This window comes from Pan paniscus, chromosome 7 (assembly GCF_029289425.2).
Source record: "Pan paniscus chromosome 7, NHGRI_mPanPan1-v2.0_pri, whole genome shotgun sequence".
Classification (NCBI taxonomy): domain Eukaryota; kingdom Metazoa; phylum Chordata; class Mammalia; order Primates; family Hominidae; genus Pan; species Pan paniscus.
In genome coordinates, this window is record NC_073256.2 from 63215688 (window position 1) to 63232882 (window position 17195).

The 17195-nt window shown below is 39.5% G+C and overlaps 1 protein-coding gene and 1 pseudogene across 13 annotated transcripts in view; one reads left to right on the top strand and one right to left on the bottom strand.

The window, feature by feature from the left end:
- SPIDR (scaffold protein involved in DNA repair) overlaps positions 1-17195 on the top strand; it is a 475882-nt gene that overhangs the window by 319594 nt on the left and 139093 nt on the right. For all 13 annotated transcript variants that reach the window (XM_003823268.5, XM_008976887.5, XM_034966041.4 and 10 more), the window contains 2 exons: positions 12914-13109; positions 16056-16306. In XM_003823268.5, coding sequence (XP_003823316.1) covers positions 12914-13109; positions 16056-16306 — 447 coding nt within the window. The remainder of the gene's footprint in view (positions 1-12913; positions 13110-16055; positions 16307-17195) is intronic.
- LOC129398617 (ubiquitin-conjugating enzyme E2 N-like) lies at positions 1672-12882 on the bottom strand (annotated as a pseudogene).

Sequence of the window (17195 nt, forward strand, 5' to 3'; positions counted from 1 at the left end):
CACACACACACACACACACATATTTTTAAAAGCTTTCCACCAGACACACACACACACACACGTATATTTTTAAAAGCTTTCCACCAGAAACTCTAGCACTTAGACTTCACTGAAGACTCTTATGTCTAGTTTTTTTTGTGTAGTTTATTTGTGTGTGTAACTCTTCCACATTTTAGCCTGTCCTACCACTATGGCCACCAACTTCTCAAGTATGCTCTGAGAATTTACTGGAAAGTAAATGCATATCCTCAAAAGTTTCTTGTAAGAAAGCAACCCTGTCTCTACTAAAAATACAAAAAAAAAAAAAATTAGCCGGGCGTGGTGGCGGGCGCCTGTAGTCCTAGCTACTTGGGAGGCTGAGGCAGGAGAATTGCGTGAACCCAGGAGGCGGAGCGTGCAGTGAGCCAAGATTGCGCCACTGCACTCCAGCCTGGGTGACAGAGCGAGACTCCATCTCAAAAAAAAAAAAAAAAAGTATCAGTGGGAGTCCAACATCATGATAATGTTCATTGGTAGTGTTGGGTATATGTGTGACTTATCACGTGAGATTTAACACCTTAGGTTTTGTTCTTAGTTTCAGTTCAGTCTTCACAAAAGCTAAGCATGCTAAATGTTCAGTCTCAATCTATACATGCTATATCAACGTGCTTTTTGTTTGTCATATAACATTTGTGACAATGAGATCTGTAGAGAGATTGTAAAGGCCACACCACGTGGTGTTGGATTGATTGCAGCATAAAAAGAAAGGGAAAGTTCATGCTATCTAGATAGATAGCACTGGTACTATAGATATGAATGTTTAAAAGATGTGATTTCCTCTGCCTGCTAATAAAGGAAACAGAACATGAATTTTTTCTGCAGAAACTTAATGATGTGATAGTGTGGCATGCTGATTACATTGACTCCAAAGTGCAGTCCTTGTCCCTGGGCAGTGCCCATGTGCTCCCTTCCTCTCCCTTCACACACCCACAGCACACTTTGTCCTGCCTCTCCTGGGAAGCCTCCTGGCAGCTCCCAGAGGGGCCGCCCTTGGAGCATCACATCCGAGTCACAACCTTTTCCTTTACAGTGAAACTATCCTCTTAGCAGCCTTGTTGTCCTGGACTGGATTCCCAGTCCCCTGTCACCGTGTCCGCTGTGTCACAAGTGGTCATTAAAAGGAGAGTGGAATGAACCAAATGGACCTGGAGATGGATTTTAAGATCTTTTCCATATCCATTTGCCTCACAAATCTATTTGATTTGTGCTATTATGTGACTTGATTTCCCAGATCATATGGATCATATCATATTTAGTCACGTTATATTTGTGACTAAAATTTCAGGCTTTTCACATTATGCTGAATCATACTTTAAACCTCATTCAGATTCCCTAATTCAGAAACTATGATCTTTTGGATCTACTTAGATTAATGCTTACCTGTGTAGTTATCTTTGGGGGATAAAGGAGACTTGTGAGTATATGAGAAGAATGGACAAGATTTCAAATATATGTTTACCTTAAATTAGAGAATTAAGTATTTTCGATAACATTTCCGCAGAAACAGGTAATATGCTAATCAAAACTTGCTTGTATCTGTTTTAAGAGGCTTACTGTATTTTCTGTATCCTAAGGACCATCATTTTGTTACTTAATAAGGTTTAAAGCAACAAACTAAATTTCCTTATGAATAATTTCTGTTCTAGACTAATTTAATTTGAGTAACTTGAGTTGGGAAGAATGGCCTTAACACCTTGGACTGGGCAGAACATACATAGTTCTAATATTGGTATGTTTATCTGCAAACTAGGATGTTCTAAATACACACATACACTTTACCTACTGCTTCCTTCTTCTTAGCTGTTAAAACAGTATTACTTTATCATATCTTTAAAAAAATTAACTTGAATCAAAAAGCTAGAAGTTTATAACACCTTTCATCCACCTGACAGTGTGCATCAGATCTGCAGTCAGCCCCAGACAGTGCCAGACACTGCACCCACCGTACCCTTTTATTCTCCTGTGGCTTTCTCTGCCTTTCCCCCTCCCGCTCCATCTGCCCCTGCCCTTCCTTTCTCTCTTTCTCACAACTTTTTTCCTTATCTCTGGGTTACCATACCTATCGGCTATTGGCTTAAAATAATATTATGTCAAGTTTGTATTGAAAAAATTATATGGAAATTTATTAGGTATTAGATACTAAGAAAAAAATGTATCTAGATTAGGATAAATGACAATTAGAGAATGAGACTCTACCTCTTGAAAAGAAATCATGGGAGTATAAGCTTTACGTATAATTAATCATATGCTCTCCGTGTTAGGCAAGTTGAGCCCAGAACATAGTACATGAAGTTAAAAATAAGCATTTTATCTTCTATCAGGGAAATTTAAGTACTAGAAATTTTGCATAAAGCCAAAACTTAAGTTTGTGTAACTAGTACTGATAATTGGACAGAAATTAGATACTGACCATTGTTAATTGGTGTTTTTTCTTAATATATAGGAAGTCTTAAAGACTGGAAAACTCATGAACATAAAATGACCAGTGGGATGATTGAGAGGAATGTTGTTTTAGATTGATTAATGTTATACAATGTCTATTTTTTATTAAATTTTTTATTTTTAGATAATTGTAGATTTACATTTAGTTGTACAAAATAATACAGACAGATCAACTTCCTTCTTTCTCCTTTCCCTACCCCCACCACTACCCCCACCCCACAACCTAAACCCCTGGCAACCACTGTCTTATTTTCTGTTGCTTATAACAGAATACCTGAAACTGGGTAACTTATAAAGAAGAGGGATTTATTTCTTACACTTATGGAGCCTGAATTTATTTCTTACACTTATGGAGGTCGAGGGGTTGCATCTGGTGAGGGCCTTCTTGCTGGTGGAGACTCTGCAGAGTCTTGAGATGGCACCACCGTTACATGGCAAGAGAGCTGAGCATGCTAGGTCAGGTCTCTCTACCTCTTGTAAAACCGCCAATCCCACTCCCATGATAACCCATTAGTCCATTAATTCATGAGTGGATTAATCCATTCATGAGAGCAGAGCCCTCATGACCCAGTCATCTCTTTAAGGCTCCACCTCTCAATACTGCCACATTGGGGATTAAGCTTCAACATGAGTTTTGGAGGGGCACATATTCAAACCATAGCAACCAAAATATGCTCTCCACTTCTTTAGGTATTGGCTTTTTTCACTTAGCATCATTCTCTGGAGATTAATACAAGTCATTGTCTGTATCAATAGTCTGTTTCTTTTTATTGCTGAATAGTATTCCATGATATGGATTTAACATTTTGTTTAACCATTCACCCATTGATAGACATTTAGGTTGTTGCCAGTTTGGGACTATTATTAATAAAGCTGCTAACATTCATATGTAGGTCTTCATATGAACATAAGTTTTCATTTCTCTGAGATAAATGCCCAGGAGTACAAATGCTAGGTTGTTTGGTAGTTGCGTGCTTAGTTTTGTGGGTTTTTTTTTCCAAAAGAAAAAAACTGCCAAACTTTTCCAGAGTAGTTATACAATTTTACATTTCTGCCAGCAGTATATGAGCAATGTAGTTTCTCCACATCCTTGCCAGCGTTCAATGTTGATATTATGTTTTGTTTTAGCCATTTTGCCTCACTGTGGTTTTAATGTGCATTTTCTTAATGGCTAATGATGTAGAACATCTTTCCTTGTGCTAATGTGCCATTTATATAGCTTTTCAATGAAATGTCTGTTCATACCTGTTGTTTCTTAATTGGATTGTTCATTTTTTATACTGTGTGGTTTTCAGAATTCTCTATATGTTCTAAATACTAGTCCTTTCTTGGTCTGTGGTTTGAAATTGAAATGATTTTCCCTATGTCTCTAGCTTGTCTTTCCATCCTCCAAAGGGGGTCTGTCTTAGAGCAAAAGTTTTCAGTTTTGATGAGTTCTAGTTTATCAAGTTTTTTTTGTTGTTGTTAGCTTGTTTTTGAGAGGGAGTCTCGCTCTGTCGCCCAGGCTGGAGTGCAGTGGCAAGACCTCAGCTCACTGCAACCTCCGCCTCCTGGGTTCAAAACAATTCTCCTGCCTCACCCTCCCGAGTAGCTGGAACTACAGGCACGTACCAGCACACCTGGCTAATTTTTGTATTTTTAGTAGAGACAGAGGTTTCACCATGTTGGCAAGGCTGGTCTTGAACTCCCGATCTCAGTTGATCCGTCAGCCTTGGCCTCCCAAAGTGCTGGGATTACAGACGCGAGCCACTGCGCTCGGCCTCAAGTTCATTTTAAACAGATCAAATTTTTTGTCTTAAGTCTAAGTACTCTTTCCCTAGTCCTAGATCCTAAAGATTTTCTCTTAAATTTTTCCCTAACATTTTTCTAGTTTTATAGTTTACATTTATATTCATCATCAATTTTGAATTAAATGGTATATAAGTTGTGAGTATGAGGTTAAAGCTTATATTTTTCTGCCTATGATTATCCAAAGTCTATCCTTCCTTAATTGAATTGCCTTGGCACTTTTGTCAAAAATCAGTTGGTAGGCTGCGCACAGGGGCCTATTTCTGGGAGGCAGAGACGAGCAGATTACTTGGGGTCAGGACTTCAAGGCCAGTCTGGCCAACATGGTGAAACCCCATCTCTACCAAAAAAATACAAAAAAAATAGCGGGGCATGGTGGCGCACCTGCAGTCCCAGCTACCCGAGAGGCTGAGGTAGGAGAATCAGTTGAACCTGGGAGGCAGACGGAGGTTGCTGTGAGCCGAGATGTTGCCATTGCACTCCAGCCTGGGCGACAGAGCAAGACCCTGCCTCAAAAAAAAAAAAAAAATCAACTGGTGCTGAGCATGGTGGTGCACAGTGTATCTGTGGTCCCATCTACTCAGGAAGCTAAAGCAGGAAGATCACCTGATCCCAGGAGTTTGAGGCTGGCCTGGGCAACATAGTGAGACCCTATCTCTAAAACAAAAACAAACAAAAATCACACTGTGGAGATCAATTTAAAAAAAAAATCAGTTGGGCATATTTGTGTAGTATATTTCTGGGTTCTTCTGTTTCATTGATCTATGTGTCTATCCCTTCAATAACACCATATAATATTGGTTATTATAGTTATAAAATAAGTCTTTAAATTAGGGAAAGTGATCTCCTTTACTTCATTCTTTTTCAAAATTGTTTTAGCTATGTTAGTTCCTTTGCCTTTCCTTGCAACTTTTAAAATTAGCATATATATATATATATACATGTGTGTATCTGCAAACAAAATCATGCTGGAATTGATGGGAATTTCTTTAAGCCTATAGATCCATTTGGGGAGCTCCTTGATTTTGGCATCTTTATGATTTTGAGTTTTTCAATCCATAAATATGTCTTCCATTTGTTAAGATCTTTGATTTATTTTATCAGTGTTTTGTAGCTTCAGTATAAGTCATTACATGTTTTGTGAGATTCACACTGACATGGGTTATTTTGGTCTTTTTTTTTTTTTTAGTTTTACAATTTTAAATGGTATGTTTTTCCCATTTTCGTGTCCATGAATTCATTGATAATATGTAGAAATACACCTAATTTTTGTATGTGTTGGTTTCTTCAACCTTGCTTAATAGTTCTAGGAGTTACTTTGTAGATTCCTTGCCATTTCCTGTGTAAGCAATCATGTCACCTGCAAATAAGGACATTTTTATTTATTCTTTTTAATCTGTATGCCTTTCCCCACCTATCTTGTCTTATTGCACTAGCTAGAACTTCTGGTACTATGTTGAATCAAAGTTGTGAGGGAGGAAATTTTTGCCTTGTTTTCCATCTTAGGTGGCAAGCATCTACTCTTTCATCATTAATTTTAATGCTAGTTGTGGGATTTCTGTTGATAATTCTTTATTAAGCTGTGGAAGTTCTCTTTCTGATTTCAGAGGTTTTTTAAAATTATTATTAAGGATGGACATTGAATTATGTCAAGCGGTTTTTTCACATTGCTAATGTAATCATCTGATTTTTCTCCTTCAGCCTTCAACTTGGTGAAGGTGATTTTCAAATACCAAACAAGGCCATCTTGCCTGGAATTAACACCACTTGGTCATATTGCATAACTTCTTTTATACATTGCTAAATTCTATTTGCTAACATATTGTTAAAGAATTTTGTATCTGTGTTATTGAGGTATATTGGTTTATAGTTTGTTTTTTGTTTTTTGTTTTTTTTTTTGTACTGTCTTTGGTTTTAGTATCAGAGTAATACTTGCTTTATAAAAGGGATTGGAAGTGTTTCCTCCTCTTCTGTTTTCTAGAAGACAGTGTGTAGAATTGGTGCTAGTTCTTCTTTTCCCATTTGTTAGAATTCTCCAGTGAAAGTATCTGGACCTGGAGATACCACTTTTGGGAGTTTTAAAATTACAAATTTGTCCGGGCATGGTGGCTCACACCTATAATCCCAGCACTTTGGGAGGCCGAGGGCAGCGGATCACTAGGTTAGGGGTTTGAGACCAGCCTGGCTAGCATGGTGAAACCCCCATCTCTATTAAAAATGCAAAAAATTTGCCGGGCATGGTGGCGCGCGCCTGTAGTCCCAGCTACTCGGGAGGCTGAGGCAGGAGAACTGCTTGAACCCAGCAGGCAGAGGAGGTTGCAGTGAACCGAGATCACACCACTGCACTGCAGCCTGGGCAACAGAGCGTGACTCCATCTCAAAACAAAACAAAAAAATTACATATTTATTTTCCTTAATAGTTATAGGCTATTCAAATAATCTGTTTCATATAGCATGAGTTGTGGTAGTTATTTTTGTTTCTTTTTGAGAAATTTGTCCATTTCCTCTAAGTTGTGAGAATGTATGTAGACTTGTCCATTGTACTTTACCTAGCCTTGTGATATGTACAGGGCCTGTAGTGACAGCCTCCGTCTTATTCTTGATATTGGTAATTTGTATCTTCTCCCTTTTTTCATTTTTTAGTCAATTCATTGATCTTTTCAAATAACTCTATTGCATTGTTTTTTTCTCAGTTGTTTTTCTGTTCAATTTTATTTATTTCTGCTCTTTAATTATTTCCAGCTGGGTACGGTGACTCACCCCTGTAATCCCAGCACTTTGAGAGGCTGGGGTGGGTGGATCACCTGAGATCAGGAGTTTGAGACCATCCTGACCAACATGGTGAATGAAACCTGGTCTCTACTTTAAAAATATAAAAATTAGCCGGGACTGGTGGTGGGCACCTGTAATCCCAGCTACTCAGGAGGCTGAGGCAGGAGAATTGCTTGAACCCAGGTAGCGGAGATTGCAGTGAACCGAGATCGTGCCACTGCGCTCCAGCCCAGGTGACAGAGCAAGACTCTGTCTCAAAAAAAAAAAAAAATTATTTCTTTTCACTTTCTCTGAGTTTATTTTGCTCTACTTTTTTCTAGGTTTTTGAGGTAAGAACTTAGATTATTGATTTGAGACTTTTTTCTTTTTTAATGTAAGCTTTAAGTTCTGTAAAATTTCCTCTCAGTATCACTTCAGCTGTTTCTCACAAGTTTTGATAGGTTAAATTTGTATTTTCATTTAGTTCAGTGTTTGTTTTTACATTTTCATTGAGACTTCCTCTTTGACCCTTGGATTATTTAGAAATATGTTGTTTAATTTCAAAGTGTTTGGAGAATTTCATGTTATCATTCTGTTATTGATTTTTAGTTTGATTCTACTGTGATTAGAGAATATACTCTATATGATTTCAGTTCTTTTAAATTTGTTTATATGTGTCTTATGGCACATGCATTTTGTGGGCACCTGAAAAAAATATGTATTCTGCTGTTGTTTGGTGGAGTATTCTATAATGTCAGCTAGAACCTGTTTATTGATGGTGGTGGTGTGCTCTTCTGTATTCTTTCTGATATTCTCTCTAGTTCTATCAAATGTTGAGGGAGAGATGTTGATGTCTGCAATTCTAATTGTGGATTTGTCTATTCTTTGAGTTTTATCAGTTTTTGCTTCATGTATTTTGAATCTATGTTGTTCGTTGCAGATACGTTTAGGATTGCTATGTCTTCATGGTGGATTGATCTTTGTGTCATTATGTAATGTGCCTTTCTATATTTGGAGTTTTCTGTGCTCTGAAATCTACTTCATCTGATATTAATATAGCACTCCCACTATATTTTAATCAATGTTTACATGATGTATCTTTTCTCATTTTTTACTTTCATCCTACCTATATGTCTGTATTTGAAGTTGAGTTTCTTATAGACAGCATATAGATGGATCATAAATTTACTCTGCCAATCTCTGTCTTTTAATTGGTTTATTTAGACCATTTATCCTCAGTGTAATTATTGATACATTAGGGCTTAAGTGTACCTTTTTACTTTTTGTTTTCTTTGTTCTCTGGTTTTTTTTTGTTTGTTTGTTTTATTTTTCCTGGTTTCATATGGGTTACTTGAACATTAATTTTTTTAGAATTTTATTTATAATGTTTTGGTGTATATCTCTTTTTATAGATATTTTATTGCTTGCTCTGGGTATTACATATATGTAACTTAGCACAGTCTACTGGGTCAAAATTTTACCAGTTTCCGTGAAGTATAGAAACCATACCTCCCTTTATATCCCCTTTCCCTCCCTATTTATTTATTTATTTATTTATCTTTTAGAATAACAAAAAATATTTTACTAAAACATAAGATTTGCAGAGTTTCCAGACAAGCCATACAAAATGGTCACAAGCTTTTTTTGAAGGGGGGAATCTACATTTGACAGCAGTGTTATTAGTGAGGGCTGTGATGTTTGTTTAATGTTCCCATTTTGGTTCAAACAATCAAGCTTGTCCATCTACAGCATCTAAATAAAGTTAGACTTGGCTAGAGAGCATATTCTAAAGACCTGGTTAGCTGCTTTTAACCAATGCAATTAGATCACCAAAAAAGGGGGAAAGGAGCCCATAAAATTAAACTACCTCCCCCCTCAAAAAAAATAAAATAAAGAAAAACACGCACACCCCTGCAGCTAACCGGACAACTACCTTCATTCGCAGTGCTTTATACTTAAACCAGGATGGGGGAAATAAATAGAAACGGGGCGGGGGGGCACTGCTTTTAAACGTTTCACAACAATCCAGATGATACTTCTAGCTTCTGCTCATGCTTTATGACAGTGAATCAGGACAAGACATAGATTTGCTAATGTGCATTTAATCACCAAAGGACTGAAGATGTCTGGGCTTTTTTATTCAGTAATGTTTCTAAGACTGTGTCCATTAAATGCAAACAAAAAGGAGGAAGTCTTGGCAGAACAGGAGAAGTGATGCACACTTGATGATCGGATCAATTTAAATATTATTCATGGCATATAGCCTAGTTCATGCTCTAGCTGTTTCTATGGCTTGGGCTTTGTTGGTCTTCCACTGCTCTGCTACATCATTTGCTAATGGATCATCTGGATTGGGAGCACATAACAAGGCCTGGGTCGATAGCAGAACTGTGTGCGGATCTGCAGTGCTAGGGACCAGTTATCTTTCAAAATATCTAAACATATTCTTCCCAACTTGTCTACATTAGGATGATAAATTTTGGTCATGAAACGTACTGTAGGGGCTGCCATTGAGTATTCTTCTGGAAGGAATAGTTCAAGTTTAAAAGTCCCTCCCTCAAAGGGGGAAGGAATCCTGAGGGCTAGCAATGACCACATGAAAATAACAGGCGTTGCTCTCATCTGGTTCTGCTTTGATGCCAGGAACTGGTTCTGCCAGCAAACCCTGGGTTTCCTTGATGATCCTGCGGGGCAGCCCCGCCATCTTATCAGAACCCGAGTTCGGCCTCTGGTCTAGTCTCCGACTTCGCTTGCCTCACGCACGAATAGAAGTCCTCCCTCCCTATTTATAATATGATTGTCTTTAATGTTTTATCTGCATACATTTAGAACCACCTCAGACAATGTTATAATTTTTGTTATAATAAAAATTTAGAAAACTCAAGAGGAGTAGGAAAGCCTCTTGTATTTACCTGTATTATTTTATCTATAGCCTTCCATTTCTATTTCTTTCTTCCCACAGGTCCTTGGTTCTGTTGGGGGTTTTTTGTTTGTTTTTTGAAGAGGAGTTTTGCTTTTGTTGCCCGGGTTGGAGTGCAATGGTGCGATCTTGGCTCACCACAACCTCCACCTCCCAGGTTCAAGTGATTCTCCTGCCTCAGCCTCCCGAGTAGCTGGGATTACAGCCATGCCCCACCACGCCCAGCTAATTATGTATTTTTAGTAGAGATGGGGTTTCTTCATGTTGGTCAGGCTGTTCTCGAACTCCTGACCTCAGGTGATCGCCCACCTCGGCCTCCCAAAGCACTGGGATTACAGGCATGAGCCACCATGCCCAGCCAGGTTTTTTACTTTTTTTTTAAGTCTGTTTTCCCTTTATTATTTATATTGGGTAATTTTTATTATTTTTATCTTCAAGTTTATTGATTCTTTTCTCTTTCTCCTCCTTTCTGCTGTTGAACCTATTCTTTTATTTTCACTATTTTTTTAGTTCTGAAACTTCCATTTTTAAGAAATATTTATTCTGTTTATTTGCTGAGACTATTTTTTTTCATTTGTCTCAAGTGCGTCAAGGTTGCTTATTAAAGCTTTTTTAAATGGCTGCTTTAGAATCTTTGCCAGATAATTCTAACCTTTATGTTATCTCAGTATTGACATCTATTAACTGTCTTTATTCATTCAAGTTGAGATTTTTCATGGTTCTTAGTATAACAAGTGATTTTTGATAGAAACATGGACATTTGGAGTATTATGTTTTGAGACTCTGGATCTTATTGAAACCTCTTTTAGGTAGCTTCATCTGACACTGCTCTGGTAGGAGAAAGTGAGGAGTGGAGTGGGTTGTTACTGCCAGGTGGAGAGGGAAGTCCAGGTTCCTCAGTTGACAGTTGAGAGAGGGAGAGACTCCTTGTTCCTGCTGGGCAGGGGTATGAGTTCCAGCTCCCTGCTAAGCCTCTGCTGACACCACCCTGGCTGGGAGGGCCAGGGAAGCCTTGTTGCTGTTCCTCACATGCCTTCTGCTGAGGGGTAGGAGGGAAGGGTGGCCTCAGCACCACTGAGCAGCGGTGAAAATCCTGATTCTCTGCCACACTTCCTCTGGCACCACCCCAGAGGGGCAGGGAGTGTTGCTTGGTTACTACTGTCAGGAGGAGGTGAAGTCCAGGCCCCCAGGTAGTCTCTCCATTGTCACAATGAGGGGAGTACTCGTTGCAGGCCTGTGGGAGATCAAAGTCCTCCAGGCACGGTGGCTCACGCCTGTAATCCCAGCACTTTGGGAGGCCAAGGCGGGCAAATCACCTGAGGTCAGGAGTTTGAGACCAGCCTGGTCACCATGATGAAACCCAGTCTCTACAAAAAAAAAAAAAAAAAAAAAAAGAATTAGCTGGGCATGATGGTGGGCGCCTGTAGTCCCAGCTATTCGGGAGGCTGAGGTGGGAGAATCGCTTGAACTCGGGAGGCAGAGGTTGCAGTGAGCTGAGATCGTGCCCCCAGCTGGGCGACAGAGTAAGACTCCATCTCAAAAAAAAGAAAAAGGAAAAGAAAGCTCCTTGGCCCACCTTCTCTGGTATCCCAGCTGGGATACTGGGCTGCAGGGGGGAAGTCCAGGTCTTCACTTGGCCTATGCTAGCATGCATAGGGACAAGTCATAGGTTTTTCATGATGTTTACCTAGAGTAGAGCAGTTACCATCTAAGAGTTTTCTGCCTTTCTAGGCTGCCCCTTCCTTGGTCCTTGGTTAAAGAGAGCAGGCTTTGGTAGAGCTTTTTGTCAGCACGTGTTACTGTTTCCGGGTTGCTGGCTCCTTCAGCTCAAAACCTGAGATATAAGAGGCAAAAAGAAAACCCAGGGCCGGGCACAGTGGCTCACATCTGTAATCCTAGCACTTTGGGAGGCTAAGGTGGGTGGATCACTTGAAGTCAGGAGTTTGAGACCAACCTGGCCAACATGGCAAAACCTTCTGTCTACTAAAAAACTAAAAAAAATTACTGGGCATGGTGATTCATGCCTGTTATTCCAGCTACTCAGGAGGCTGAGGCACGAGAATTGTTTGAATCCAGGAGGCAGAGGTTTCAGTGAGCTGAGACCATGCCACTGCACTCCAGCCTGGGCGACAGAGCCGAGACCATGTCTCAAAAAAAGAAAAAGAAAAGAAAAAGAAAACCCAGGAACTTGCCACTGCCTCATTCCTGAAGTCCTGAGGTCTCTAGGTTTTAGCCTGTTGGTCTCTTCTCTCCACCTCTCGGTGTCTTCTTATGTTTACTTTACATATAATATCAGGCATTTTAGTTGTACTTAATTAGAGGAATAGGGGAAAGTGTGATACTCCGTCCTCCCAGAATCAGAAGTCCCAAATTTTTCTTAATATTAAGCAGCGCCATGTTTTAAGGAATAGGCATTAAAGTGTTTTCTCTTGTCCAAGGACTGAGAAGAACCAGGAGAATTTTGTCTGCTCTATTTCCTGACTCCTTTTCTATTAATACTTAAATGTGAGGTATTCAGCAACTATAGTCAGTTTGATAGCAAAGGTAGATGCTCCTTTGGCATTTAATGGTATGTTCTTTGAAAGATTAGAGCTATCAAAATTTCTGAAGGTTTTATTTGTACATTTTATTTCATTGTTTGGGCACTTTTTTGAGGCTGTTGACAGTTTTTGTTTATCCTCCGTATTTCCCCCTGAGGGGTCTTGAGGCCATACTGGGAGGGCACAAGGGAGCCCAAGCCCAGGGACTTAGCCTTCTTCCATCCCTTCCTGACACAGGGCTTTCACTAGAACAGTGAAGTCAGACTACTGGTGGCCATGCTGGAGCATGAAGGACAGCTGTGCCTCTGTGGGTGGGCTTGGCTTTAGCTGTCCATAGCAGGCGAGTCATTGCTCTTTGCATTCCTGATTTAGCAAGAATATGAGGGGACCCCAATATTGCAAAGAAACTGTTGCATGTCTTTCTCTTTTCCAGGCAAAAACTGATTATTCCAAATGGAAGTTGCCCTGTTATTCTGAATACTTACTTTTGTGAGAAAGTTGTTGCCAAAGAAGATTCAGAAAAAACTTGTGAAGTGTACTGTCCGGACATACCCCTTCCAAGAAGAAGCATCTCTTTGGCCCAGATGTTTGTAATTAAGGGTCTAACAAATAATTCACCTGAAATCCAGGTAAACTCCTATTGGCCTAAAGGTTTTATGCTTGTAATAATGTTAGTGACTGGATTTGGAAGGGCTTCAGTGTAAGTGAAGATGTTTGCCTTTTGTCTCCCTCCAAAAACCCCACCACAAGTATGTATGCTGCATGAACTTACTGTTATGCCTGAATAACAGCATTTAGTGGTCAGTTCAGCATTTAGTGGTGCTCTTGTTACAGTATTTCATCTTTCTAATTATGTGTCTTTAATCTTTATTCTAATTTATTAAAATAGAGTCATGCATCACTTAACAGGGATATGGTCTGAGAAATTTGTCATTAGGTGATTTTGTCATTGTGTGACCATCATAGAGTGCACTTACACAAACCTAGATGGTCCAGCCTACTACACACCTAGGCTATATGGTATGGCTGATTGCTTCTAGGCTACAAACCTGCATGGTGGCAAGTACTTGTGTATGTAAACGTATCTAAACATAGAAAAAGGATAGTAAAAATACAGTCCAAAAGATAAAAAATGGTGCACCTGTATAGGGTATTTACCATAAATGGAGCCCGTAGAACTGGAAGTTGCTCTGGGTGAGTCAGTGAGTGAGTGGGGAGTGAATGTGAAGGCCTCGGACACTACTGTAGACTTTATAAACCCTGAACACTTGCACTACACTAAATTAAATTTTTTTCTTCAGTAATAAGTTAACCTTAATTTACTGTAACTTTCTAGCTTTATAAACTTTAAAGTTTTCATTAACTTTTTTACTCTTTTATAGCAACACTTAGCTTACAACACAAATACATTGTACAGCTATACAAAAATATTTTTTCTTTATATCCTTTTTTCTATTGTTATTTTTATTTTTTTACTTTTAAAACTTTTTTTGTTGTAAACTGAAACACAAACATAGACAGTAGCCTAGATCTTCACAGGGTCAGGACCATCAATATCACCATCTTCCACCTCCACATCTTGTCCCACTGGAATGTGTTGAGGGACAGTAACATGCATGAAGCTGTCATCTCCTTGGATAACAATGCCTTCTTCTAGATACCTTCTGAAGTACCTGTCTAAGGATGTTTTACAGATAACTTGTTTTTTAACAAGTAGAATACTCTAAAATAACAATAAAAAGTATAGTACAGTAAACACATAAGCCAGTAACATTGTTTATTATTATCAAATATTAGATACTGTACATAACAGGATGTGCTAGACTTTTATGCAACTGGCAACACACTACCTTTTTTTTTAATACTTTAAGTTTTAGGGTACATGTGCACAACATGCAGGTTTGTTACATATGTATACATGTTCCATGTTGGTGTGCTGCACCCATTAACTCGTCATTTAGCATTAGGTATATCTCCTAATGCTATCCCTCCCCCTTTCCCCCACTCCACAACAGGCCCCGGTATGTGATCTTCCCCTTCCTGTGTCCATGGGCAACACACTACTTTTGTTTACACCAGCATTACCACAAACATGTGAATACATCACTAGGCAACAGGAATTTTTCGTCTCCATCATAGTTTTATGAGACCACGGTCAAACATGCTGTCCATTGTTGACAGAAGCATCATTATACAGTGCATGCTGGTATTTGACAACGTTCATTTTCTCTATTCTTGTAATGTCTAAGAATTTTTAAAGCCCTCCTTTATTTATTTAAAAAATCATATTTTGCTTTTCCACAATATGTATTATCCCTTGGAATAAAAAGAACTGCATAAGCTTGAGTTTATATGCTGGAGTTGTTTTTTGGAATTTTACTGATCCTAAGCCATGATCATGTGCCAAGATGAATTTAGGGAACCACTAAAATTCATTTGCTGTGGGCATGAATGACCCCTGGGACCACCCTAAGCACTGAATGTTTGTGTGGCTCCCAGTGCACTGGCCTCAAGATCTCTGGGTTATATAAGTTGTCGCTGAACAGAATGCTTCCTGAGACTGACAGATCAAGGGAGGAAGAATACGAAAGAAAAGTAGACAAACTTTCAGCCTCTTTTGTACCAGCCAGTCAAGCAAAATCTCTCTTTGACTATCAAAAGAAGTATCTGGAGAGGATTATGCAAAAAGGAAGACTCTCGAATCAATTTAATTATAACATCAAAAATATGGCCCAGAGCACATTACTGTTTTAACATATAGTTTTAAACAGCTATGTAATATTAATCCCATGAGATTCATTTTTGTCCTGTGACAGTGATAATGAAACTACTTGTAGCATAATGGTTAAACGTGTGAACTTTGGAACCAGATGACCTGGTTCAAATCCTGCCTCAGCCACTTCCTGCTGGGTCATCTTGGGCAAGATCTGTGGTCTCTGTGTCTCAGTTTTCTTATCTGTAAAATGGAGGTGTGATATTATCTATCTTCTTGGGTGATTGTGTGAGGGTAAGCATGTTTAATATGTACATTTAAAAGCCTGGAATATAGGAAGCACTCTAGAAGTGTTGTTGTTTTATTATGACGGCTGATACTACGTAAGGGGTTGTTGGGAGAATATGTGAGCATGTAAAATGCTCAGCCTAGTAGATTGCACATACAAGAACTTAATAAAATGAAGCATTTGTATTATCCCTAGTCATTCTTTTATCTTCATTTTTAGTTTGTTCTGTTGGAATTCTTACCTCAAAAGAGAAAAATTTATTGAATTATCATGAATTATTTTATTAGCAGAACTTTCTGTGTGTTTTCAAAGACCTGCCTGGTATAGCAAACATCCTGCTGTGGTCCTTGTTCTTTCACTCGCCTTCAGCTTGCAGTCTTAGCCACCTGGCAGGCCCAGAGCCCCACGCCACAAGTTCCTTTGTTTTCATCTTCATCATCACTTCAGTGTAGTGCAGATCCATTGGGTGGCTGCTTAAGGATGTCATTATTTGGTGTGCAGCATGTTGCTTGTTGTTAGCCGAACTGGAACTTTGTGAGTCTTGAAAGTGTTCCCTTTATGTGTCTTGGCCAGGTTGTGTGTAGTGGTGTAGCCACTACAGGGACAGCCTGGACCCACGGGCACAAAGAAGCAAAACAGCGCATCCCAACCGGCGCTCCCCTGAGGGATTCTCTCCTGGATGTGGTGGAAAGCCAGGGAGCTGCCTCGTGGCCAGGAGCTGGAGTCCGAGTGGTGGTGCAAAGAGTGTATTCTCTTCCCAGCAGAGACAGCACCAGGGGTCAGCAGGGGGCCAGCTCAGGACACACAGACCCAGCTGGAACTCGGTGAGTGCCAAGATGCTGGTGTGGGGCAGAGGTGAAGAGTCACTTAGACAGAGTGCTCTAGAAAGTGGAGCCTCTTCTCAGAGCACGTTCTTAGCTGCATTCACCATATACGTGAGCTGTTTTTGTTTTTCCTTGCATCAAAATTTGGGATACATGGTATGATGAAGGATTTTATCTATCTATTTAATTTTAAAGTCCTATTAAAAATTAAATTTGCTGCATTTTGTTTTACCTTTAATGGTTCATGTTCTTGAAAGTAATACAAATGCAAGAAATATTGGTATTATTCTGGAAAAGCCAAGACATGTGGTTGTCATACCTCAAAAGACCATTTGCAACATCCAGTTTTATATGTCTTGAAAACCTGAGTAAATAATGGCAATTGGTAAACCTGTGGCTTTCAGAGAGTACTGTATCAAACCATCTGCATCAGTACTGCCTAATACAACTTTCTGCAATGATGTAAATGTCGTCTGTCTGCACCATCCAATGCAGTTAAGTGCAGACAAATGTAGTAGAAGTGATGTTGTCTCTACTCAGATTTAGGCCCTTCCTGGTGTTGGTTCTTACAGATAGCTGTAGACGCATGATTGACAGAGAGGTTTGTTTGTTTACATCAGAGCCTCAGCATAGCCTTTTTTCTTTTTGCAATCTCTGCCTCTGGAGTTCAAGAGATTCTCGTGCCCAAGTAGCTGGGATTACAGGCTTGCACCACCATGCCTGGCTAATTTTTATATTTTTAGTAGAGACAAGGTTTTGCTATGTTGGCCAGGCTGGTCTCAAACTCCTGGCCTCAAGTGATCCACCCGCCTCGGCCTCCCAAAGTGCTGGTATTACTGGCGTGAGCCACCACGCCCAGTCTGGCATAGCCTTTTGAAGTTATCTCTGG